The sequence below is a fragment of the Physeter macrocephalus genome, chromosome 7, assembly GCF_002837175.3.
Source record: "Physeter macrocephalus isolate SW-GA chromosome 7, ASM283717v5, whole genome shotgun sequence".
NCBI classification, from domain to species: Eukaryota; Metazoa; Chordata; class Mammalia; order Artiodactyla; family Physeteridae; genus Physeter; species Physeter macrocephalus.
This window is the reverse complement of record NC_041220.1, coordinates 126,045,659-126,073,320: the sequence shown is the minus strand read 5'-3', so window position 1 is coordinate 126,073,320 and position 27,662 is coordinate 126,045,659. Positions and strand designations below refer to the sequence as shown.

Sequence of the window (27,662 nt, the reverse complement as noted above, 5' to 3'; positions counted from 1 at the left end):
CGCGGAGCGGCTAGGCCCGTGAGCCATGGCCGCTGCGCCTGTGCGTCCGGAGCCTGTGCTCCGCAACAGGAGAGGCCACAACAGCGAGAGGCCCGCGTACCACAAAAAAAAAAAAAAAAAAAAAAAGAAAAGAAATGAACATGAGTTGCTTCTGACACTCTTTTTCTAAGCACTCCTTTCAATGTTCCAAATCAAGAGATACTGACTAATGCAGGCTAGTTAAATTAAAGATATACTTAGACATAGGAAAAAAGTTAAGAAGAAATAAGGTCTGTGGAATAGTCATTGTATCTATAGAACAGAAAACATGGATTAAAAAAATGTTACATATTACACATTGTACTACAGACTGTGTCCCCACAAAATTCATATACTGAAACCTGATCCCCAATGTGATGGTATCTGGAGGTGAGGCCTTTGCAAGGTGATTAAGTTACGAGGGGGTCAGAGCTCTCATGAATGGAATTGGTGCCCTTATGATAAAAGAGCCCCTAACCCCTCCCACCATAGGAGGACATACTGAGAAGACAGGCATCTACGAAGCAGAAAGCAGGTCCTCAGCAGACAATGAATCTCTCAGCCCTTTGATCTTGGACTTCCCAGCCCCCAGAACCATGAGAAATAAATGTTTATTCTTTAATCCACCCAGTCTATGGTATTTTTTTGTTTTTTGGTAGCAGTCCAAACAGACTAAGACATACTGTAATAAGATAATGACATTGGTTGTGCCTAAAACAGCAAGATAACATTTGGAAAAAGAAAAATAAAAACCTACCAGTAACCCCACGTTAAGATTCCTAAACATCAAATTGTTTCACCTAGATGTTTTAACGTGGTGGTATAAAATTTAATAGAAAAAAAATCAAGTATATTAATGTTTTATTAGAAATTTTACTTTCTCCATTTATATATGTATGCTTTAGTTATTAGCTATATCTGAGGTATGATTTTGATTATATCTTGAGGCTAAATCTTGTTCCTGGGAAAATATATCTCTAAAATTATATCACATAATTTCGATTTGATTCATCTAAAATGACTTGAAATAATAACATAAAACTCAAAGATTAAAGGCAAAGGTTAAATCTTAGCAAAGACTATAGCAAACCTGACCTGAGAACTTTTCTGCACGAAAAGGTCTCAGATGGGATTGATATATATACACTAAATATGTATAAAATGGATAACTAATAAGAACCTGCTGTATAAAAAAAAATAAAATTAAATTAAAAAAAAAAAAAGAAAAGTTCTCAGGACCTTAGTCTACCATAAGTTAATATAAGTGAACAGAAACAGCTGCTGAAACAGGTAAGGAAGGCATACTTCAATTTATTGCACTTTGCTTTATTGCACTTTGAAGATATTATGATTTTTACAAATTGAAGGTTTCTGGCAACCCTGTGCTGTCAGATGATGTTTAGCCTTTTTCAGCAATAAAGTACTTTTAAATTAAGGTAAGTACGTTGCTTTTTTTTAGACATAACGCTATCGCACACTTAACAGACTACAGTACAGGGTAAACATAACTTTTATGTGCACTGGGAAACCAAAAACTTCGTGTGACTCACTTTATTGTGATATTCACTTTATTGTAGTGGTCTGGAACTGAACCCACAATATCTTTGAGGTGTGCCCATACAAACTGAAGCTGCATTAATAAAAATACAGTGTCTAAGTCAAAGAATTCAGCATTATTATAGAACTATGCACTGCTCATATCATATCTGAAACATCATACTTAGTCTGAGGCATTACATTTTAATACCACCACCCACAAATTACAGAACATCTGGAGAAAACAAATCATGCTCCTGTGAAACACAAATGATGTCTAGATAGGAGAAGACATGAAGGCAGAAGCATCTTATCTTTGTATTCTTAATTCTCATTCTATATTTTATGTGAATGGTGCCCCTGAGAGTATGTAACAGTGCACAGCACCTAGCATATAGCAGGTGGCTCAATAAACACCTGATGAAAAAGGAACATAAAAGATTAGATTATCAGAGAGCAGTAATCATCAATTCTGGATACACATTAGAATCAGTAAGGATGGGGTTATTAATACCAATGCCATTCCCATATTATTTTAAAAGCTATCCAGGTGAACCTGAAGTGCAACAAGAGTAAAGAATAATAGTTAAAATTTATTTTTCAAGTGTTTCAGGTGGCAGAATTAGTATTAAGAAAAATAAAAGCACTTTAAAAAATAAAACATGCTGACTCAAAGCATTTACCCATGAAACATTTACTGACCTCCTGGTATAAACCAGACCAAGATGAGTGTCGCAAAGCACCTGCCTTTCAAGAGTGTCAAGTTTAACAGACACAACAGTGAGATTCTAGTCACTGGCTAGGCTCAGACAAAGCTGTCAAAGCTCAATTTAATACAAAAGGCAGAAGCATGAGAAGTTATGAAAACTGAGTATGAGTCCAGGCTCTGCGAGTAGGCAAACTGAATGATTTTGGGCACGTATTTTATTAACATACTAAACCTCCTATTACTGACCTGAAAACAAAAAAAAGAAAGAAATGAACAACAGAATCTCTAAGGTTATCACATGCTTCTTAAAAGTTCATGAACTATGTTGAAAATAGATTCCTTTACTAAGAGGGAATCAGAATTTAGTATTCCCTATAATGGAATTGTACAATACAAATCAGCGTATTGAAAAGGACTCCTGAATGGAAACACCTCTGGATAAACATTCTTGAGGTATTTATTCAGATAACTTTATCTTAACAGGATAACAAATTTGCAAATACACCTTAAAAGGCTTGAAAACTAATATAAATCCAGCTCTTTTAATAACTAAGCAAAATGAATTTTTTTCCAGATTACTCTGGATTATTTTCTATACAAATAATAGTACCGTTTTATAGTGCAAGCTTAAGACTTTTTTCTTAAAAAAGAAAGACTATCACCATAAAATGACAAAATGAATTATCTGAGAACATCTACAGTATAAAATTAGTTTCCGAAAACTTTTTGAAAAGTTAAATGAAGTCTTATAATAATCTCTCCATTTTTAATTGATCTATTAAAATAACTTAGGTTTTTAAACATCAAAATAAAGAATTGCAAAAGATTTCATAAGACTTAAGAGAAAAGGGGACAAGGTCATTATCATCAGATAATTAGATTTAATCTGTATTGTCATTTAGTTCAGAATTAAAGGGAAACAAATTTCAATTCTAAAGAGTAATTTTAAAAAACAATTGGAGCTATCAATTAATGGAATAGATTGTCTTTAAATCTTATACTCAACATTACTGGATCCTTTTAAGGTAGGGTTAGATGATCCTCTATCAGAAATGGCATAAAAAGACTTTGTGAAGACATACAGATGGCCAAGAGGCACATGAAAAGATGTTCAACATCGCTAATTATTAGAGAAATGCAAACTAAAACTACAATGAGATATCACCTCACACCAGTCAAAATGGCTATCATAAAAAAATCCACAAACAATAAATGCTGGAGAGGGTGTGGAGAGAAGGGAACCCTCCTCCACTGTTGGTGGGAATGTAAATTGGTACAGCCACTATGGAGAACAGTATGGAGGTTCCTTAAAAAACTAAAAATAGGGACTTCCCTAGTGGTCCAGTGGCTAAGATTCTGCGCTCCCAATGCAGGGGGCCCAGGTTTGATCCCTAGTCAGGGAACTAGATCCCGCATGCTGCAACTAAGACCCGACGCAGCTAAATAAATATTTTTAAAAAACAAAACTAAACTAAACTAAAAATAGAGCTACCATATGATCCGCAATCCCACTCCTGGGCATATATCTGGAGAAGAACATGGTCCGAAAGGATACATGCACCCCAATGTTCACTGCAGCACTATTTACAATAGCCAAGACATGGAAGCAACCTAAATGTCCATCGACAGAGGAATGGAAAAAGAAGATGTGGTACATACATACAATGGAATATTACTCAGCCATTAAAAAGAATAAAATAATGCCATTTGCAGCAACATGGACAGACCCAGAGATTGTCATACTGAGTGAAGTAAGTTTGACAGAGAAAGAGAAATATCGCATTTTATCACTTATATGTGGAATCTGAAAAGGAATGATACAAATGAACTTATTTACAAAACAGAAACAGACTCTCAGACTTAGAGGACAAACTTATGATTACCAGGGGGGAAGGGTGGGAGAAAGGGATAGTTAGGGAGTTTGGGATTGACATGTACACACTGCTATATTTAAAATGGATAACCAACAAGGACCTACTGTATAGCAAAGGGGACTCTGCTCAATATTATGTAACAACCTAAATGGGAAAATGTGTAACTGAATCACTTTGCTGTACAACAGAAACTATCACAACATTGTTAATCAACTATACTCCAATGTGAAATAAAAAGTAAGAGTTTGTATAATAAGTGAGCTGTACTACACGACTAGTTCAATAAACTCTTAAGATTCTTTTAGCTGTGCATATCACACTTTTAAGTATACAGACACTGAGTATTTCTCAAAGTGAGCCATTCAAATCATCTATATCAGAATCACCTGGTGGTGCTCTTTTAAAACATACATTCCGGGGCTTCCCTGGTGGCGCAGCGGTTGCGCGTCCGCCTGCCGATGCAGGGGAACCGGGTTCGCGCCCCGGTCTGGGAGGATCCCACATGCCGCGGAGCGGCTGGGCCCGTGAGCCATGGCCGCTGAGCCTGCGCGTCCGGAGCCTGTCCTCCGCAACAGGAGAGGCCACAGCAGAGGGAGGCCCGCATACCACAAAAAAAAAACAAACAAAAAAAAAACAAAAAAACATACATTCCTGGGGTTATCCCCCAGACATACAGTAGAGATCTTAAGAGGCTGAGAAATCTGCATTTTAAACAAACATTAAAATCTGTTAGGAGAGGCCACAGCAGAGGGAGGCCCGCATACCACAAAAAAAAAACAAAACAAAAAAAAACAAAAAAACATACATTCCTGGGGTTATCCCCCAGACATACAGTAGAGATCTGAAGAGGCTGAGAAATCTGCATTTTAAACAAACATTAAAATCTGTTTAGTTATGCCAGACAGAACACCAATTAATTAACTTTAGATATGTTCCATAAAGATGCAAAGAAAGAGATCAGAAGCAATTTTACCAAGTTTTATAGCATTTTTATTGCTACCTGGTATTCCTACTGCTACTTGCAAGATGACAGGCAAAATGATGAGATCTCATTTTTAAGCCCCTGTCCAAACCACTAAATACTAAATAATTCTAAAAGAATCTAAGATTCTACCCTTTTAAGAAACTAAATATAGTATGGAGTTATGTCATACAAAAGACAAACTGTAAAATATCTTTCTTCACAAAAGTCAAAGAAAGCTTTGCATGCCAAACGTGTGACTCTAGAGAATGCATAGACATTTATTAGACATTTTGTAGACATTTATCAAGAACAAAAATTGCCTTTCCTAAAGAAGATTGAGAAAAGTTTGAAATGTCTGAGAGAGTATCTGAACTGACTAAAAGAAAACATCATAGGGCTTCCCTGGTGGCGCAGTGGTTGAGAATCTGCCTGCCGATGCAGGGGACACGGGTTCATGCCCCGGTCCGGGAAGATCCCACATGCCGTGGAGCGGCTAGGCCCGTGAGCCATGGCCGCTGAGCCTGCGTGTCCGGAGCCTGTGCTCCGCAACGGGAGAGGCCACGACAGTGAGAGGCCCGCGTACCACAAAAAAAAAAAAAAACATAAAGCATAATTTTGGCATCCAAATTAAACCTAAGAAATAAATCATCTACAAGAATAAATATTTGGAAAAACTTAGAAATAACCACTTTTTAGGGCGTGAGCACACAGGCACTCTCAAATATTGCTAGTGAGGATATGATTTGGAGGGTAACTTGGTAATAGTTTTCAAAATTGCAAATGCATACCTCGTTGACCTACAACTCTACTTCTAGGAATTCATTTTATATAGATATATTTTACATGTGTCAATAACAAATGTAATAAGGTCATGATTCATGATAGCGTTTGGTAGCGGCAAAAGATTAAAAACAATCTAAAGTTCCATCAATCCGCAACTGGTTAAATAAATTATAATACGTTTGTACAAAGAAATACCATACAGAGAGTTATGAATTATAATAATGAAAAATTCTTCATATACTCATATGGAAAAATTTCCAAGACACTTTGTTAAATGAAAAGAGCAAGGTGCAGAAAAGCATGAGTTGTGTGATCCCACTGGTGTAAAATACAAAAAAAGTATGCATATACTTTTACAAGCATAAACTATCTTTGGAAAGAAAAACAAACTAGTAACAGTGGATGCCACAGAGGTAAAATGGGTTCCCAGGGCACTAGGATAGAAGGAAGACGTCACTTAATACCCTTTTGAATCTTTTGAATTGTGAACCAAGTAATAGGTTTCCTAAACAAAGAAAATAAGCTTAATATTAGAAAAACAAATAATTACTATTTCCTTTTTATCATTTATTAAAGCCAAACCAAACAAAAATGGCAAGAAAATAAAATATTTTGTGTATGCATGGAACTGAAAAAATACTGTCCATAGGAGAAATTCCTAAAGAAATGGGTATAAAATATATAGAACAACAACAACAAAAAAACACAAGAATAAAAGAAACAGCACTTTCTAAAAGTAAAACTACTTCTCATGCGAGGATCCAAAGCTTGCATATGGGCCATCATTACCAAAAATTAGCAGTAAACAAAGAACAGCCAAGTAATGGTAGTATTTAAATTGTTTCCCAAGGGTAAATGAAGCTTTGAAACTCTTAGGGCTTTATGAAAACTATAGAATTGAGTGCCCAAAATGTCTGTCAATGGGATAATATCTGGAAAACCATTCAAATATAAATACAGCATTCTATAATAGCCCCTACCAAAGAAAGAAATAAATTACTAGTTCACATTATTTGTGTTCTAGTTACTTCCCACTCACTTCATAAATCAAAAGGATCCAAATCATAACCAAATGTATAAAAAAAGCATAAAAGTAAGAAAGAACCAAAATGGGCATTTAATATTTTTTATTTCAGGAATAACTAAATGTAAGCTTTTAAATTTGATAAGTTCAAAGAAGCATCTTCTTCCAAAAGAAAGGGAAAAATTGAATACCGTACAAACAAAAGTATACATTTAAGACAGAATACATGTAATTGCCTTACATAAAATATTGATTCTTATTAGCCTCCTGATAAGATGGCAAAAGTCATATTAAATGTGATGACCAGTTACCATGAAATGAAAACCTCAACAAAATAGTGGATCTGAATTTTACATTAAGTAAAGCTTCATGCATGCAAATTCTGACTTTACACTGGTAAATAAAATATAGTGAAATGACTTAGTGAAAGAGGCCAAGAGGTACTGTACTCCGACTCACCAACAAGTATATTGCTGATATAAACTGGCTGTATAAACTGACTCAGCAATGCTCCCTGTACACCAAGCACTCCCCATCTCATCAGTTTGTCGCTTGAGGACATGCTGCTTATTCTATTAACAACATCTGCAGGGCAGTAGACAGTCAGATGAATTTTGCCTTCAACAGCCACATGGAGACTCAGTTCTTCATTGGCTTCAAATGCAGACACAGAATGTGGATTAAGACGCCTAGAGAAAGAAAAGAAAGCTTCTTCCTTTAAAAACCAAAGCCCCGAGCTGATCTCCCTGTGCTATGCGGCCACCTGGAGGGGTGGGATATGGAAGGTGGGAGGGAGGGAGACGCAAGAGGGAAGAGATATGGGAACGTATGCATATGTATAACTGATTCACTTTGTTATGAAGCATAAACTAACACACCATTGTAAAGCAATTATACTCCAATAAAGATGTTAAAAAAAACAAAACCCAAAGCAGACAAAGTAAAATCTGCATGTACCTAAGAACTGTTCTCAAACATATTTAACTTGCCAGTGTACATTTAATTCCAGTAACACAAATAGATGCAAACCCAAAGCAAGGTAGAATGGAGTGACTTCGTTCCACAAAATTAAAACCAAACAGAAATTAACCACATTTAGAGCTTCCAGCAAGGATAAATTTCATATTATTGCCATTCTTTATGTCCCTTAAAGTCAAATGAAAACCTAATTTTTGTCCCTGCCATAGTTTGTGAGTTATTTCCTTTCTCCATATGAAAATTTTTAAACACTACAAAATTAGAGAATGAAAAAAAGAAAACTGACAATTTATATTCAAGATACACCTCCAACAAAATATGTTAAAACAATAAAATCTAAAATTATTTTTCTTGAGGTTTCTCTCAAGAGAAACACTCACCCTTGTTTTCAAAGGTGTTACTGGAAGGCTTTTAAACAAACTATAAACCGCAGTTATCTCTAGATGGTTGGACTTGAAGTGAATTTTACTTTCTTTTTGTGCTTGCCTGTGTTGTTCAAACTTCATGCTAACTGATGCTACCCATTCATCAAGATAATGAAGTTTCGGCCACAGACTGACCAGAAGAATAGACTGCATTCCTTAACTCCTGTGTTAGTATGTGAAGAGTGTATAAATCCATACTTCCTAAAGTTTATGAAGTATTACAACTAGAAATGAATAGAAGATTTTCAACAGCATCAAAAAGAAAGCAGTGAAGTACATGGAATATTTAAGTAGTAGTAATGGATCAGACTGAGTGGAGGGGAAGGAGAAAGAATTTGTGGTCTCTTGCTGCCTACAAATAACACCTCAAGGCTGGAGAGAGAATATGGATAGATATGAATTTACTTGCTCTTTTGCTGTATGGATTCAGAATGCATGATATGGCCATCCCAGATTCTTTCAGAAACAGCTTCCATAATACTTACAATTGTGACTTAATCTGGGCTGATCCTTTAGGCAACTGGTTCATATAGAGATAAATGTTGATATTCTGCTTGAGAGTGAGTAGATTAGAAGCTGGTTCTGCACAAAATATTGATTTTTCCATCATAGCAGGATTTTTGCTGTAGAAGAGCAGAAGTTGTCTATAAAAGTACCTAAAATTAATGAGATAGAACTTCATCAAGTAAGCAAATTTAAAAATGAAGTATCTTAAACAAACATTATATTCATGTTATGAACAATGTCCCTATATGTCAAAAGTTCCGATATTGATAGGAACTTGTAAAATAATCTTAGCCTTACTTAATGAAGAATTAAGTCCCTTGATAAGCCTTCAGTTAGAGCCCAGTCTGCACGGTGACCTGCCTTAAAGCATCATTCCTCGACTACCACTCCACTCTCATTTCACATTAAAGTACTCAACTATCATTTTCTGCAAAAGACCCATTTCTCTACTGATTCCTCCCTTCTTTCTTTTCTTTTTTTTTTTAAACATCTTTATTGGAGTATAATTGCTTTACAATGGTGTGTTAGTTTCTGCCTTACAACAAAGTGAATCAGTTAGACAGCTCTGCTCCCAGCCTCCTAGGTGAAGTATCAATTTTCTGCTTTACTTCTATTTTCCCTTCCATGCCAAAACAGGCAGACAAACAACAACTGTGGTTCCCGCTGCTTAGTGGTTCTGAAGACAAAAACACAAGAGCGTAGGAATAACATAACAAAGCCTGTAAGTTAAATTAAGAAGTGAAATAGATTTCCTGAAAGACAACTACTAATCAAATCAGAGGACAAATACTGTTTTGCTTATTTTAAAAACCATGATTTTAATCCTATCATCAGAAATATATAATAAAATATTAAGCACCAGTATAAATGCCAGTGCCAAGCATGACAAGAAATAAACACAAGAGGTAGTTTTAAAGGGGTCAAATAATTCACTAAGCACCAAGGGGGATGGGAGGACAACGAGTTGCATTACCTTCATGGACTTCCCAAAAGCTTTCCTTTTAAGATTATACGATTCTTTCCTTATTTGTAGAGATATATATACTTAAGTTTTTCAGATAAAATAATATGTCTAAATTTGTTTTAAAATACTCCAGCAAAAAAACACCACCAACAAAAAGTGAGGGTGCATAAATTAAATAAGAACAACAGAATCCTAATAACTGGATATGCTAATAATTGGATATGATCATTGGGTATTGGTATCAGAATGCTGACAACTGAATGATGGAATTAATTATCTGATTCTCACTTTTGTTTGAAATATTCGATTAGAAATGTTTTATAAAAAGTAAACTTAATGACTTAAGAGAACAAAAGCTGGTAAATACTGCAGGAGGTAATGCTCATTTCCCACTTTTCATGTTTTTACAGAAAAGGAACTCCAAAGAGTAACATTCTTGGTTTATTACTCTACTATCTGCTACTTATGCCTCTTATAAGGAGCAGAGTGACTGATAAGTTTGGAAAAAGAAACTAGGCATCCTCACTTCAGCCCCTTTCTCTCTTTCTCTCTGAGATCTGCTAGCCTAAAAAATACTTTATCGACACTCTACTATATGGTAAACTTTGTACAGACCTCATGAGTGGAAACTCACTGATTTCTGCCTTTGGATAAGTATGGCTAATTCAGGGGTCAAATATTACCAAGCCTACTTGGTCCAGTTCTAAAGCTATACTCTCCAATTACTTTTATCAGTAATAAAGACAGTATTTTTATGTTAAAAAAAGGTTGTATGACTCTTAAAACTGAGTTCATAAGGTCTTGATAATAGAAGCCACTAAAATTCATAGGCTTGACACTGAAATTACTATAAGGTTTCCAAAAGTGATATGAAAATATCAGATGACTTGGATAAATAAGAGACTGCCATACCCTTGGCTCAATGATGAGTAAAATTCCATTTGTAAATAAAGACATACATATGTGATTGCTTTAGGCTAAGAGCATTAATATTTGATGGCATTAAATATATTTGTTAAATATTAACAGATATATTTATGTATATTTAATATATTTAATTAAACATATTTGTTACCTTACCTAAGGAGAGATCTCCTTGCCGTAACAACAGCATGAGTATCGTGCAACACTCTTCCATTTGGCTTAATGCACTGACTATAATTGTATTCACCTGTGCCCACAGCGACAACTTCGCGCTGTCCAGCTGAAAGAAAAGGTTAACAGTAGCAGGTTATTTTTACCTTCCTCTTCCCTATGTTCAACCTCCACCTCTTTCTTACCATTTTTTTTCCCATTTATATTCAACAAACTTTTATTTGAGCATCTAGTAAATGCTTGGTGTAAAAAGAGAGTAGGTTAAATGAATTAATTACACCAGTAGTTCAATGAAAAAGTCTACTTTACGATTTGAAAGTTAGTAAAATATATTGACCAAAAAGTTGGAAAAATAATTCCACAATTTCAAATAAGAGTTTGAGAGTCTTCTAAGAAGCAAAATTTTAAAAATACTTCAATAATATCACAATTTAAAAGGCAGATGTTTTATATTATACTTTGTCTACATTTCTACTACAATCAATAGAATAATTTTTTGCTGTACCCAATTTGAGATTTCTTTGAAACTCTATGCTCAGAAGATAGTTTTTTCCTTTCACCTCCTAACTATGTGGCCTTTCTATATCCTAGTCGCTAGATCACTGTTCTTTTTTCTCTAAACAGTCTTCTCTGAGTACCTATCTCATGCTACATTTTACCTCTGTGTTGATGATTTCAGAAAATCTCTAGACTTAGTCTTTCAAAGTTCAGTTCCACATTTGCAACTACCTAAGAAAGGACTTCCATTAATTCCACAAAAATTGCTGCGGTCCTACCAAATACTAGGCAGTGAAATAGATGCTAGGAATAAAACGATGAGCAAGACAGGCCCTCATGAAGCTTCTAATAGGAGAGAAGAAAAAAAGACTAAAACCACAAATTGTAATAAAAGCTTTGAAGGAAACAGATACACGGCTAATTTAAAGAACATTAGGAGGAAAGATTACCTCGTGAAGACCAGTTGCAGAATCCCTCCTTATGAAACTGAAATTTAAGTTTCATTATGAGTGAGCAGCATAAGGAGTGGGGAAAAGGATATTCCAGTAAGGTCCAAGAAGCTGAATTAGGGGGTCTGTTACAGTAGTCCAGGTCAGAGATAATGACTTAAGACTCAAATGATGGAGGTTAAATGAAAAAAAAAAAAAAGGATCAGACCTGAGATAGAGTTTAAGGATATAATAAACAGGACTTGAAGATAAAATGTAAGATGTTAGGGGAAGGGATAAATAATGGATGAATTAGATTTTCAGCAGCTGGATGGATGCCATTTACTGAGATAAAGGAAGCTGGAGGAGTAGGATTAGATGAGAAAAGTAAAAATGTTCTATTATCTCTAATGTATTGGGCTGGCCAAAAAGTTCTAGTATGGGCATGGGGGATGGGGTGATATAAGGGAATTGTATAGTGTCAGTGTAAGTTCTGGAACGGTGATGTATGTTCTGAGTTGTAACGGGCAGTAGTGTAGCCAAGAGCTCAGCTTCTTTCTCTGTAACTCAAACTGCAATGTTTCAGGGAGATACTAGAGTTTGATAACGTAGGAAAAAGAGGGAATAACCAAAAGAAGAAATTCATCAAGATGTAAGAGGAAATGGCAGGGAAGACTACCCTGTCCTCCACTGGGCTCACAGCCACCACACAGGGTCTGGTCTTATAGCCAACTGGGTCAGGGGCCAGGCCTGCCTACCCACATGCCCAGAGTAGCAGGCCCCACCACAACAGAAGGGCACACACATTCCAAATAGAGGGCACCCCTAAAGTATACAGCCCTGGTGACCAGAGAAGAATGTGCTGCTGGGCCCCATAGGATGTCTCCTACAAAAGGCTACTTCTCCAAGAGGGGGAAATGTAACTGAACTACCTAACGCATAGAAATAAACACATAGAGAATTGGGCAATACGAAGAGACACAGAATTATGTTCCAAACGAAGGAATAAGACATAACCTCACAAAAAGAACTAAATGAAGTGGAGATAAGCAATCTACTTGATTAAAGAGTTCAAGATAATGATCATAAAGATGGTCACTGAAGACAGGAGAAGAATGGATGAACAAAGAGGTAAAAAATATAAAGAACCTGGGGCTTCCCTGGTGGCGCAGTGGTTGCGCGTCCGCCTGCCGATGCAGGGGAACCGGGTTCGCGCCCCGGTCTGGGGGGATCCCACGTGCCGCGGAGTGGCTGGGCCCGTGGGCCGTGGCCGCTGAGCCTGCGCGTCTGGAGCCTGTGCTCCGCAACGGGAGAGGGCACGGCGGAGGAAGGCCCGCATACCACAAAAAAAAAAAAAATAAAAATAAAGAACCACCAAACAGAGCTGAGGAATACAATAACTAAAATAAAAAATACACTAAAAAAATCAACAGTAGATTAGCTAGTACAGAGGAATGAACCAGCAATCTGGAAGACAGAGTGGTGGAAATCACCTAAGCTAAAGAGAAAAAAAAAGAATTTAAAAAATGAGGATAGTTTAAGACACCTCTGAAACAATACCAAGCATACTAACATGTGCATTATAGGGGTCCCAGAAGGAGAAGAGAGGCAGAAAGGGGCAGAGAACTTATTTGAAGAAATAGTAGCTAAAAACTTCTCTAACCTGGGGAAGAAAATAGAAATCCAGGTCCAGAAGTCACACAGTCTCAAAAAGGTGAACTGAAAGAGGTTCAAACCAAGACACATTATAATTAAAAAGGAAAATATTAAAGATAAAGGAAGAGAATAGCAGAAAGAGAAAGGCAACTACTTATATACAAGGGAACTCCTATAAGACTTTAAGCTGACTTTTCAGCAGAAACTTTGCAGGCCAGAAGGGAGTGGCACAATATATTCAAAGCAATGAAAGGAAAAAAACCTATAACGAAAGGAAAAAACCTACAGTAGAGGATACTCTACCTGACCAGGTTATCATTTAGATTTGAAGGAAAGACAAAGATTTTACAGATAAGCAAAAACCAGAAGAGTTCAGCACCACAAAATCAGCTTAACAAGAAATGTTAAAGGGACTACTCTAAACAGAAAAGATCACAATTAGAAATACGAAAATTACAAAAGGAAAAATTTCACTGGTAAAGGCAAACATACAGTAAAGTTGATAGATCAGCCACTTATAAAATTAGTAGGAAGGTTAGAAAACAAAAGAAGTAAAATCATCTATAGCCACAACAAGTAGTTAAGGGATACACATGCCAAAAAGATGTAAAATACATTAACCTTTGGGGGGAGTAAAAATATAGGGTGATTAGAATGCATCTGAACTTGAGAGATTATCAACTTAAAATACTCACCTATATTACATATATATATATAGTTATATAGTTATATAGTTATATATGTACCTCATGGTAGACATAAACCAAAAACCTATAATACAGATGCACACACAAAAGAGGGAAAGAAATCCAAACACAACCACTAAAGACAGTCATCAAATCACAAGGGAAGAGAGCAAAAGAAGGGACAAAAAAGAACTACAAAAATAACCTGAAAACAAGTTAACAAAATGGTAATAAGTATATATCTATCAATAATTACTTTAAATGTAAGTGAACTAAAAGCTCCAATCAAAAGACATAAAGTGGCTGAATAAGAAAACAAGATCCACATATATACTGCCTACAAGAGACTCACTTCAGATCTAAAGACACACACAGATTGAAAGTGAAGGGGACAAAGGTATTCCATGCAAACAGAATGAAAAGAAAGCTGGAGTAGCAATACTTATTATCAGACAAAACAGACTTTAAAACAAAGACAGCAAAAAGATAAAAAAGAACACTACACAATGATAAAGGGATTAATCCTAAAAGTATATATAACAATTGTAAATGTAAAGCACTCAACATAGGAGCACCTAGATATATAAAGCAAATATTAATAAACATAACAGGAGAAATTGACAATAATGCAGTAATAGTAGGGGACTACATCCCACTTACATCAATGGCCAGACCATCCAGACACAAAATCAATTAGAAAATGCCCGTTTTGGATGACACATCAGACCAGATGGAATTAAACATACATGGAACATTTCATCCAAAATAGCAAAATACACATTCTTTTCAAGTGCACGTGGAACATTCTCCAGGACAGATCACATGCTATGCCACAAAATAAGTCTCAATAAATTTAAGAATACTGAAATCATATAAGGCATCTTTTCCAACCACAATGCTATGAAAGTGGAAATCAATCACAAGAAACAAAAGCACAAAAAAAACACAAATAGGTGGAGTCTAAACAACATGTGACTAAACAATCAATGGATCACTGAAGAAATCAAAAAGGAAATAAAAAAAATACCTGGACACAAATGAAACTACAAGCACAATGACCCAAAACCTATGGGATGTAGCAAAAGCAGATGTAAGAAGGAAATTAAATCTACTCCAGGGCTTCCCTGGTGGTGCAGTGGTTGAGAATCCGCCTGCCAATGCAGGGGACACTGGTTTGAGCCCTGGTCTGGGAAGATTCTACATGCCATAGAGCAGCTAAGCCTGTGTGCCATAACTACTGAGCCTGAACTCTAGAGTCCATGAGCCAGAACCACTGAGCCCACGTGCCACAACTTCTGACGCATGCACACCTAAAGCCCAGGCTCTGCAACAAGAGAAGCCACTGCAATGAGAAGCCTGCACACCACAATGAAGAGTAGCCCCCACTCGATGCAGCTAGAGAGGGCTGGCGTGCAGCAACAAAGACCCAATGCAGCAATCAATCAACCAATCAATAAAAAAAAAAACTATAAAACTTCTGAAAAAAAATTAGAAAGAAACAAGTCTACTTCAGAAAACAAGAAAAATCTCAAATCAGTCATCTAACCTTACACCTAAAAGAACAAGAAAAATAGATATAACCAAAACCTAAAGTTAGAAGAAAAGAAATCATAAAGATCAGAGCAGAAATAAATGAAATAGAGACTAAAAAAAAACAATAGAAAAGATCAATGAAACTAAGAGTTGGCTCTCTGAAAAGAAACAAAATTGATAAACCTTTAGCCAGATACATCAAGAAAAAGAGAGAAGGCCCACATAAATAAAATTGGAAATGAAAAAAGGGAAGTTCAACTGACACCACAAAAATACCAAGAATCGTAAGAGATTACTCTGAACAATTATATGCCAATAAAATGAACAACCTATAAGAAACATAAATTCCTAGAAACATACAATCTCCCAAGACTGAACCAGGAAGAAACAGAAAATATGAACAGACCAATAACTAGTAATGAAATTGAATCAGTAACTTTAAAACTCCAAACATACAAAAGTCCAGGACCAGATGGCTTCACGGGTGACTTCCACCAAACATTTAGAGAAGAGGTAATACCTATTCTGCTCAAACTATTCCAAAAAATTGAAGTGGAGGGGTCACTTCCAAACTCATTCTAAAAGGCCAGCATTACCCTGATACCAAAACCAGACAAAGATACCACAAAAAAAGAAAATTACAGACAAATATGCCTAAACACAGATGCAAAAAAATCTTCAGCAAAATATTAGCAAACGAAATTCAACAATACATTAAAAGAAGGATCATACACCATAATCAAGTGCGATTTATTCCGGGGATGCTAGGATGGTTTAATATCCACAAATCAATCAATGTGACACACCACATTAACAAACTGAAAATTAAAAAGCATATGATCATCTCAATAGATGCAGAAAAAGCTTTCATCAAAATTCAACATCCATTTATGACTTTTAAAAAAACCTCTCAACAAAGTGGGTAGCAACAGAACATACCTCAACATAATAAAGGCCGTATATGACAAACCCACAGCCAACATCATACTCAATGGTGAAAAGCTGAAAGCATTTCTTCTTATATCAGAGGAATAAGATAAGGATACCCACCCTCACTACTTTTATTCAACATAGTATTGGCAGCCCTAGCCACAGTAATCAGACAAGAAAAAGAAATAAAAGGAAAACAAATTGGATCAGAAGAAGTAAAACTGTCACTGTTTGCAGATGACATACTATACACAGAAATCCTTAAAGACTCCACCAAAAAACTATTACAACTAATAAATGAATTCAGTAAAGTTGCATGATACAAAATTAATATATAGAAATCTGTTCCATTTCTATACACTAATAATGAACTATCAAAAAGACAAATTAAAAAAGCAATCCCATTTAAAATTGCATCAAAAAGAATAAAATACATAGGAATAAATCTAACCAAGGAGGTAAAAGACATACTTAGAAAACTGTAAGATGTTAATGGAAGAACTGAAGTTGAAAACAAATAAATGGAAAGATATACCATGCTCAAGGACTGGAAGAATATTCTTAAAATGACCATACTACCCAAGGCAATATATAGACTCAATGCAATCCCTATCAAAATATCAACAGCATTTTTCACAGAACTGGAACAAATAATTGTAAAATTTGTATGGAAACACAAAAACACCCAAATAGCCAAAGCGATCTTGAGAGAGAATGAGAAAGCATGGAGATATCATGCTCCATGATTTCAAACTAAAGTTGACCCTTGAACAATCATATGTATCTTCTCCCCACCTAGGTCACAAAAAATCCTTAAGAATAAGAATCAAATATCAAATTGTTTTTGTATCATCTATAATATCTTATTCAGAGATGAATATAAAATTCAAACGTGTTTAATTAATGATCAATCTAGGACATTACAGGATAAATAAAAGATAAAATGTAATTGGAATCACATCATAATATTCACAGGAAAAAACATAGATTCATGATTTTTCACTTTAATCTTTTATTATTTGAAAGTGAAGAACATATGTTAATTTTTATAGAGTCCCACTCAATATTTGTTATAATGGGGTTAGATTTCAAGCTGGTAGTGACTCCAACACAGTTACTGCTTAAAATATTAGGTTATTTTACCATTCTGAAGTTCTCTATTGGTTCCTGTTCAGTATACTTTATCTCTACCTTTGAGAATCTTTGTGTTTAATGACCTACACCTACTAGAAAAGGTCACTTCAAATCAATGCAGCACCACTGTCAACAGGGGCAAAGATAGTTAATTAAAATATTACTATAGCGTAGTTCAGATCATTAAGTTACTTAATAGTTTTTGTACAAATGAACACATCCCAAGTACCTGCACTTACCTCTTTCAATTATAAAAGCAGCTAATGAGTTGCTACATTTCAGATACTCTGAATGATTAGAAATTAGTTGATAAAATGTTTCTTTAACAATCTGTGAAATCTTTGCGAACTGAATTTGTCTCACTTCTAGAAAATAAAATCAAATGCAATATGAATTTAAAGAACACTGTGCTTTCTCCCAGGTCTCTATTATTCCTCTTATAACCTTTCAATTGAATGAGTTAATTTACAGAGATATGTAAGCAAATTTATAATTTATGTCATGATTGAGATTTTAAAGTATTCCATTCTAAAAGAATACAAGTTATTGAGCTTTTTGGATAGATTCTTGTAAAAAGATGTACAAGTACTACATATTAGAGGATTACTAATTTATAATTGATAAAACATTCAAAAGTCATACAGGACACAAGACAATTCTCTGTTGTATGGGACTGTCCCACATTGCCTGACAAGCAACATCTCAATGAATGCCAGCAGTCTTCCCCAATCACTGTGACAATCAAAATATACTCCTAAGTATTTGCCCCACTGACAACCACTGCAAAGCACTAAACACTTAAGACTCTTGATATAGTTCCACGTTCGCACTAAAAAAAAAGTCCCAAACTTTGAAAGGAGGTAGTCTGAAGTAATCAGGATTACCATAGAACAGTTATAACCAAGAATAGACATCAAAAGTCACCCACGGACCTTTTAAAAAAATGAAAGACTTGAGGTTCTGAGATAGGGCCCTGGCCATCTGTTGCTTTGTGTATGTATGCTTGTATATCCCCAGGGAAGAATCATTATTCTAGAGAATGAGAGGTTGCAGAATCACTTAATATAGTATTTCTCAAAGTTCAGTTGTTTACTAAACACTGATAGTTCCTGTCAGTTGCATGATAGTTGCTAAGTAGTCTATCAAGTGGTTCGCAGTCCATTACAGCCTCAGAGGAAAAAAGTAAATGAAACAATTTTACTCTCATACCTTGCATATATATGAATTGTATAACTCTATTTTTCACAGAAATTCTTGTTACCTGCTTAATAATTATATTAAAAAGGCAGATAAATGATAAAAATTTAACGTTAGTAGTCTCAGCTAATACAACTCATTTCAGTTAGGTCATTTACAAGTTTTTACTTATATTTGTCAAACTTGAATTTTTCTTTGTTAATATTGTTAATGCTCTCTAAGCAAAAACATGTAAAGTCACATCAAAAAGAGTTAAAGATCATAAACACAATCAGAAGAATGAACTACTTGCTATATTCTTTTATCTAACCACAAAGCATACAATGAGAAGGTGCAAATTATTATAATTGCATGCTAGCATATATTTCATTTAAATTAGTAAAACCATCGTGTGGTGTAAAAATTAGCTTTTGGTGTTTATGCAGTAAAAATATGACTGAGAAGTACTCAACAACTTGGCTCAGCTTACTACCAAAAGCTTATGATACAGGAGAAGCATATTCATTTGATGATATTATAAAATTAAACATTTTTTTCCCCACTGAAACAGCAATATAAGAGATGTACATTCAGAAGTCTCTCTCTCCAAATGTAACCACTATTACCAGTATGGATATTTTGAGAAACAAAATATACATCTAAACATACACTACTTTAAAAAATAAAAACTGGGGCATGCTAAAATCCACTTTGCATTTACAGTAAGTTCTCTACATACGAAACTTCAAGTTGTGAACTTTCAAAGATGCAAAGGTGCGTTCACATGTCCAATCACGTAAGTGCGTTCACATGTCCAATCACGTAAGTTTGTTCACATGTCTGTCGTTACACTGTCACATGTGTGCATCCTCTACAAGTGGCTGTGCTTTTGTGTACTTTACTGTACAGTACTGTATACAGTAGTAAAGTATATTTATTTCAAGGCTAGGATGTCTGGAAGCAAGTGTAAAAGCAGCGGTGATGTAGATGATACTACTGTACTTTTCAAGGTACTGTACTGTAAGATTAAAAATGTTTTATTTTTTGTGTTTGTTTTTTATGTATTATTTGTGTGAAAAGTATTATAAAGCTATTACAGTACTATATAGCTGATTGTGTTATTTGGGTACCTAGGCTAACTTTGTTGGACTTATGAACAAACTGGACTTACAAACATGCTCTCGGAACGGAACTTGTTTGTATGTAAGGGACTTACTGTACTTGGTCTTGGGCATCATTCAGAGGTAGTGCTACCCTCCTTCTTCTTAATGGTTCCATAGAATGAATGCACTGTAATTTATTTAATCATGTCCTATATAGTTAGCAATTATTTTGTGCAATGATATAGACAGAAAAATACACTGCAATTAGTACTGACAGATCAAGAATTATGTGTGTGGCAAGAGAATATTTTGCTGCATATTAAAAACGTTGCACCTGAATATCATAAAGAATGTTTGGAAGTTAACAACATACTGATATACCTCTTGATCTTAACTGGTGTTGAAGGAAATAACGAATGTTGTGAATATAATCAAATCTTAGTTACTAAATGTATCTCTTACTAGTATGCATATGAAGGAATAAGGAGCAAGCGCAATACTATTTTTCCTATACATGTACGCTGGTTGCTGAGGAAATAAAATGTTCTCACAAACTACTGGAAGTGAAGGATGACATAAAAACATGACATACATGATGCTAATTAACACCATTTCTTTGATTTCCAGTTGCTAATTTCAAGTGATCTTTAGTATCATAAGTAACCTGAACCTATCTTCAGAGCCAAAATATCACTATATTAAGTGAAGATACACTCCAGTAAAAATATGGCAAAGTAGACAGGCTGCGAAATGGTGATACCCTCCATAACTAGCCCAACAGGACCTGTTCAGAAGATTTTTATGTATCTCAAATCTTTTCTTCTTCAAAAGTGATAACATCCAACTCCCGTGTTTACCTCTAAGCCTGATAATGATGTCTGTTCTCCATTTCCTGACTGAAAGAAAACTGTCAAGTTTTAACTTTTTAACTCCTTAACCTGAGCCTACTAAACCTGACTCCACTCGCGTATTTCTTTAAACATACTGTTAACCACATACTCTTTCTTCCGCATAGACTGATCTGTTTTCTCAGGGTAACAGTAGTCTATATTATTTGCCAACCCGGGATTCTTTCTAACTATTCATGAAAAATGTCCACAGAGGCTGAAAAGAAAGACTAGAGTCCTTTCTCATATTAAGAAATCATTGCTGTTGGACTGATCACTCACTGTCCTTTTGTTCATCAATTCCTATGACTGTTAGGGTAAATGACTATATTTGACTGACTATATTTAACTATTGGTAGACTTTGCCTTTTGAATGTGCCTATTTTCCCTGTTCTGGTCGTTTTACTCCAAACAAGCACAAAAATGTAGCTTTTTTCTGTCTCAGAAAGACAATGGAAAACCAAACCTGAAAAGGCATAAATCCTAATCCTCAGACCTGGAAAAGACAAAGAAAGAAACGCTGTTCTTCACTTTAGTTGTACAAATACTCTAAACTCTGAAGTGTTACTACTATGTAGGCAATGTAGAAATTAAGGATAATTTCCTGGCTTTCAGGGGATTCACAATCTAATGGGAAAACTATACAATAATCCACATAATGTTGAATATAAGGTTAAAATAATAGTAGTTACTATTTAGTGAGCACCTACTGTGTTCCAGGCACTGATCAAGTTTTTTTTTACATGCATAAATTAATTTAATCCTCACAATAACCCTATGAGGTAATTATTGTTGTAGCTATTTTACAGACAGAGAAATTAAGGTGTACCGAGAAGTAACTGGTCCTAGGTCACATAACTAGTAATTTCAATTGCAGTTATAGTTTTCTTTGGGCTTGAGTGACAAATAACTAACATTAAAAGAAAGTGAATAGATTACCTGAAATGAATACTAGATTCCTAGTATTTACCACAGTCCCTGGAAGTTATCACAGGCCTAGTATTTACCATAGCACATCCTCAAAACAAAGATTTATTGATTCGAATGCATGTGATGGTTGGAAAGAAATGGGGAAAATATTGCTGGGGACATACCTAGGTGGGTTGATAGCTTATAAAATAATCACATATAAAGAATTTCCATTGATAAACTGCCAGCATGGATAAGACACCAAAATTATCATACCCAGCCCTAAAAAATTAATTAATAAATCTAAAAAATAGTGAACAGAAATATGAAAATTAATAAAATACTTTCCTAAGTACTTATTTAATCCAAACTATGACAAACTATCAGTATTTTGAAAACAATGAGAAAGACTACACATCAAAACTTAATAATGGTTTTAATTAAACAACAGAAAAATTAAAATATATGGAATAAGAACTTAAAGAACAAAATGACCTTAAGGAAACTTTTACAAAAGAAATATTAAAATTAATAGGTTATAAACAAAAAAAGCCCAGTCAAAAGGTGATTTGAATTTAACTAGAATTTATTGTCACTGTTTAAATCAAATTTAAATGTTTTTCTTTACTAAAGTTGCCTCATTTATAGCTAAACCAAAATGTAATCTAACATGAATGAGTATTGACAAAAACTGGTTACTATGCTAACAGATATATTCCTCAAATTGATTAATATTTAATAAGAACCACTGTCATTTGATTATGTTACTGTTCACCTGGCACTGGTTATAAGCTTTGCATCCATTATTTACTGAATCCTAATGACAGCCATAGTAGGTATCTATCCTTGTCTCCATTTTTCAAATGATGAAACTTAGGCTTAGGAGGCACAACTTGTCTTGTCCAGGGTCAATACTCAATCCTGAGCAATCTAATTCTGGACTTTACACTCTCAACCTATTTGCTATGCTACCTTAGGTCCTTATTTTCTCAAGTAACCCTACCATTACCGAATTTAACATAGGCAAATGTCACAAAAATTGCATTAAAAACCTCTACATATTAAGTGCACAGTGTTAAGTTCATAATAAGAATCCAATAAATTACAGAGAAAGCTAAGTTTCAGGACTCAAACCCATCTACAATCTGACAAGTTATCAGTTCAGCAACATGTTTACATCTTTGGTGTTGAAATATACAAGAGCATTTTAACTACTATTAAATAAGTCAGCAATCAGCAACAGAAGAAAATTATTCAAATCCTGCTACTTCTATCTTGTAGTTGCCAAGTAACTCCTCATTAACATAAATCTTTCAGGTGACTCTTTCTGGAAAATGATATACTTTATAAACACAACTTTATAATCAAGAATATTTACCTGATGTTTCTGAAATTCTTGGTTCAGTTTCATCCAATTGTAGAAGCTCATCAAGAGCTAATTTTGCTGCATTGGATCTAGACTCCTTTTTACTTTGTCCCAGTCCAGTCTTGTATTGAATACCGTCCACCACAGCACAAAAAGCAAAATATGGTGCCATAACATTACCTTGAAAAATAGCTCAGAATGAATGCTGTAATACTTCACAGTATGATCTTGCAAAAGATGTCTGTTACATAGGAAAACATCCCAGTACAACTGTAGAAAACTATCTCAGCCTACCAGTTACTCTGCAGAGCCAATACAGGTTAAAAGTAAAGCAGAGTGGGCCCCTGAACTAGTTCTGAGGAATCCTTCAAGCAGCCAGTTTGGCTCCAGATTCAGCATGAACAATAGGGCCAGCTTAGAGTACATGTCACACACAGAGTGACAGTGCCTTGTATAAGGCCTGGCAATGGTAAGCATCCCAATATCTATCTAATGACCAATGAGAGGGAAGATGTGGAGCCTCTGGCAACATGTCTCTTCTTTCGAACTTCAATACCAATGAATTTGAACAACTCCTATCCTCCGAGTGCCCTGATACTCTTATAAGCTCCGGAACAGAAGGAATCCCTTTGAAGAAATCTTATGTTTCTATCAGGGAGTCACAATAAGCAATCCAACCCATCATAGCCTTACGGTGTGTGTGGTGGATTTACAAGGAAAACCAAACCGTAAATAATAATAAGAAAAGATATGCTAAAGAACTGAACTGTCCAGTCATCCAAAATTCCCGGAAAAATTACCTTTACACAGTTATATCTACCTAGTTTTCATATTTGCCTGATGAAAAATGAAATGGAACCATCTTCTAAATTTACAAGCCAAAGATTTTTCTGGTTCAAGTTTTACTTGGTATTTAGACTATAGGAGGCCTTTAAGAAACTTAAGTCCCCACTCTGGTTACAAATGGCTACATACAGTGTCACTCCACATAAGCCTCATTATTATTGTATTATCTAGTCTTCTTACATATTCCATTAACTGCTGGGTTTTTCTTTAAGATGTACATCAAGATTTTAGAAGCAACTCCAGACTGCATGAGGGTAAACTGTTTTCCTCCTAACATCTATGACCTCAGTTTCCCAAATTCCTTCCTTCATGATCACCTGGGTTCCAATCCAAATTTAGTAAACCTGAGACTATTTTATATTTTTAACAAGTGGCCCAGATGATTCTTATTTGTGAGATATTATGTGTCAAATTTGTTAATAAGTACTCTGTGTCAGAGTGCTGAGACTTTAAGCTTCATCCTATTTCTACTGCAGGTTCTCAAACTTGATCATCATCTAATTCCGTCCTAAAGAGCTTGTTAAAAAATACTGACACTCTGGTTTTTCTACCAAATCTACTGAATTAGATTATTCAGCTAGTACTATGCACATAAAATGAACACCATTAACAATCACTGGATAGTGTTTTTGAGTTTTTGCTTGGTTCAACGAAGAGGTGCCCTGATAAGTTTTTTTCATACTGTGACCAATAGTTTACATTTTCCAAGGGCAGTTTGAGAAGAATGGCAGAAAGCTAATTACACAGAAATTCAGTCCATAGTATTGATCACATGAAGTTATCCAACCTACAGTGATAGAACCTAGGAAAACTTCACTTTATTATTAAGACCCTATTTTTGTCACCTGTTAATTTTCCTAATCACTAGTCATAAGGTTAAGAAATCAGAAACTTCTTTCCATCTTTTACTAATCTGTACTCCTGTAGCTTTCCACAGGCCCAATGTGCTAACAGATTCTTCTGGCAGGGGACAGTTTAAGAGAGAATGGAGAAATTTAGTCACAGACAAGTCTGCAGACAGAGAATCAATCAGGTAACTGCTACTTTCCCTTATACTTTATAAAAATAGGTTCTGAAATATAAATTTCAGAAGCCAAATTTGACTATAATTTTCGTTAGGCATCATCATCACAGAATACTCATAAAATCATCAGAGTCCAAATATTCAACATCCCTACAAAAGTATGTTTATGCTATAAGAAGTACTTACTTACACTTGAAAATAACCTACAAGGCTGATAAGATTTCCGTTAAACTAGCCATACACAAAAAGTTAAAATTCAGTGGTTTTAGAACTTTTGTATGAGTAAATTTAGAGGCTCAAAAGGCTAAAGAAGTATGAACATAAAAATGTCTGAAGTACCCTTGTCAAGACATACTAGCAATTATCTAACCCTGACATTAGGCAAATAAACAAGATAATCAAATTTTGTACCACTTATACACTGTTTTCAATAGGAAAATATTTTCTAGTACTGGAACAACCAGATACAACTTCACACTTGCCTGTTGTTACTGTTTCCTTAAGGTCAAGCTGAACCCGCTGCATTTGCGCAAACTGGTGCAAGGCTGATACAGGATTTATCTCTCCATGCTTGTATTTCATTATAAATTCCTTAGGTATTTTTTTCGGAGGAAGGAGAGGATTTGGAATAGATGAAAGACCTTTGGAGAGCAATGCTTCTGGAAAATTACCTAAAAATAAATGTTTACGCTTGTCAACTTGGTTAAATTAAAAAGAATAAGACAAGCAAAAGCACCAAACCCTTTCCTAAAATGGAAGGTGTTCCAGACACATTTAGTCACGTGTTTTTCATTAACAATGAGTTTCTACTACTAAAGAAGTGTAACCTGTTACTGTATATATCTTTAGAGTACTATATTGCAAAGTGCTATCATTGTCATATAATTAAGTGATATCAAAGAATCCTAGAATTTCAGTGATATCAAGGTCTTCAGAGGCTCTCTAAGCCAGTTTTACCCATGATGTCACTAAGGCCTAAAATGTATTAAGACAGATTTGGGACTAGAACCTAGTTTCTGCTTCCCATTCACTATTTCATATTACCTTTCACGTTGAATTCAATCAAATTTTTAGCGTGTCTGTCCCTGCTTTACACTTAACACTCTGCTAAGTGATATGTGGAATAGAAACCAGTATAAATCCAGTCCTCTCTCCTGAAGGGGATGACACAGCCTCACCTCAAAAAGGTAAGACACACTGGAAGTGGTTGTACACCCAAGTGGTAAAGAACAATTAAGTCAGTAGCCAGGGGAAGGATTTCTACTGTGCTAGGAGTCAAATCCAAGTTTCAGTTGGGACATGGCCACAGGTAAATGGATATATATCCAGGAAACATTTAAACTGGGGGCTCAACAAAACTAACTGGCCATCTCAGAATCTTAAAGAACGTAGGCATTATTACAATTGTAAAAGAGTTTGTACCCGTCACTTGCGTAACCTTGGATGCCATGTTCGACAAGCTGTAACTTTCCGAGGAACATCCTGTGGGTGTGGTTACCGTCTGGGCTGATGGCTGAACTGGCAAGTTCTTTTTCAACATCTGGGCAAAGCTGGGGACCCGAGAACTCTGAAACCAGTCACCGTGGCCAGACATTTTCTCACCTACAAATTGTAAGAAGTTGGCAGAAGACAAAAAAAAAAAGTACTAACTAAAAATACTCTGAAATAAAAACCAACCACATTCCCATAAGCTGCCTTTACACACACACGACAAGCACTAAACCTCTAACGGATGTCACGACTGCTCTGTGGCTACAGTTTTACGGGTGACAGAACTGTCTCTCCTAAATCCCTCCCCAAAGCACTACTACAAAGAGGAAAGAAGGGACGAGGTGGTCCGTGGTGAAAAGCCCTTCCTCGGGTGTCAGGGAAAACAACAACAACAAAAAGAATACATTTGAGACCCGCAGCGACCCGCCCGTTGGCGGCCTCCCGAGTCCCAGCCCAACTCCCACCCACCAAAATTGTCCTTCTTGCCCTGCTGGCCAGACCCCGCCGGCGGGCAGCTCTGACCGAGCCGCAGGCCGGGTGTCCGCCGACCGGCCGCCGCCGACGCCATGGCTTCTTCCTCCCTGCCTCAACCTCTCACTTCAGACCGAGCGGCCTGACACCCACGCAGCCAGGGATGCGTCTTTCAAAAGGCGGCCTCGCGGGGTCCCTGCAGGCCCGGGACTGACGCTCCCGCGTCCTGCCTCATCCAATCACCGCTCCCGAGCCCTGCCTCATCCAATCACCAACCACCTCCTAGGCCCGCGCTCCTGCCCCCGGCGCCTGCGCCTGCGCCTGCGCGTGCCCGTCGCGCTCCACGGCTTGCGTCGCCAGGCGTCGGGACGCCACGGAACGTCGCGCACGTTTAAGGCCGCGGAATGTGCGCCCAGCTCTTCGAGGTTGGGTATCCAGGCCCCTTGGCCGCCTTGACTGCTGGAGCACACCGGTAACATCAAGCAGTTCGGCCCCTTCGCTCTCCTGCCCGACGCCCTCTACGCACACCTGCCCCCTACCAACTCCATTCTGACAGAGCACTGGAATGGGGCCTCCTTATCTAGGGTCCTTGGAGGCAGTCCTAGGGCTACCTGTGTGTGTGGGTAGTTTCAAGGAAACCCTTCGCT

At 36.1% G+C, this 27,662-nt stretch overlaps 1 protein-coding gene across 1 annotated transcript in view; it reads right to left on the bottom strand.

Annotated features, from left to right (window-relative positions):
• The window catches only part of ADAD1 (adenosine deaminase domain containing 1), a 42,652-nt gene extending 15,507 nt beyond the window's left edge, over positions 1 to 27,145 (bottom strand). The window contains exons 1-8 of the mRNA XM_007116072.2: positions 27,013 to 27,145; positions 26,476 to 26,655; positions 25,536 to 25,724; positions 23,196 to 23,363; positions 17,982 to 18,107; positions 10,863 to 10,986; positions 8,797 to 8,967; positions 7,368 to 7,597 (exon numbers count right to left, since the gene is read on the bottom strand). Of these exons, the coding sequence (XP_007116134.2) occupies positions 7,368 to 7,597; positions 8,797 to 8,967; positions 10,863 to 10,986; positions 17,982 to 18,107; positions 23,196 to 23,363; positions 25,536 to 25,724; positions 26,476 to 26,655; positions 27,013 to 27,112 (1,288 nt within the window). The 5' untranslated portion in view covers positions 27,113 to 27,145. The remainder of the gene's footprint in view (positions 1 to 7,367; positions 7,598 to 8,796; positions 8,968 to 10,862; positions 10,987 to 17,981; positions 18,108 to 23,195; positions 23,364 to 25,535; positions 25,725 to 26,475; positions 26,656 to 27,012) is intronic.
• Between the last annotated feature and the right edge of the window lie 517 nt (positions 27,146 to 27,662).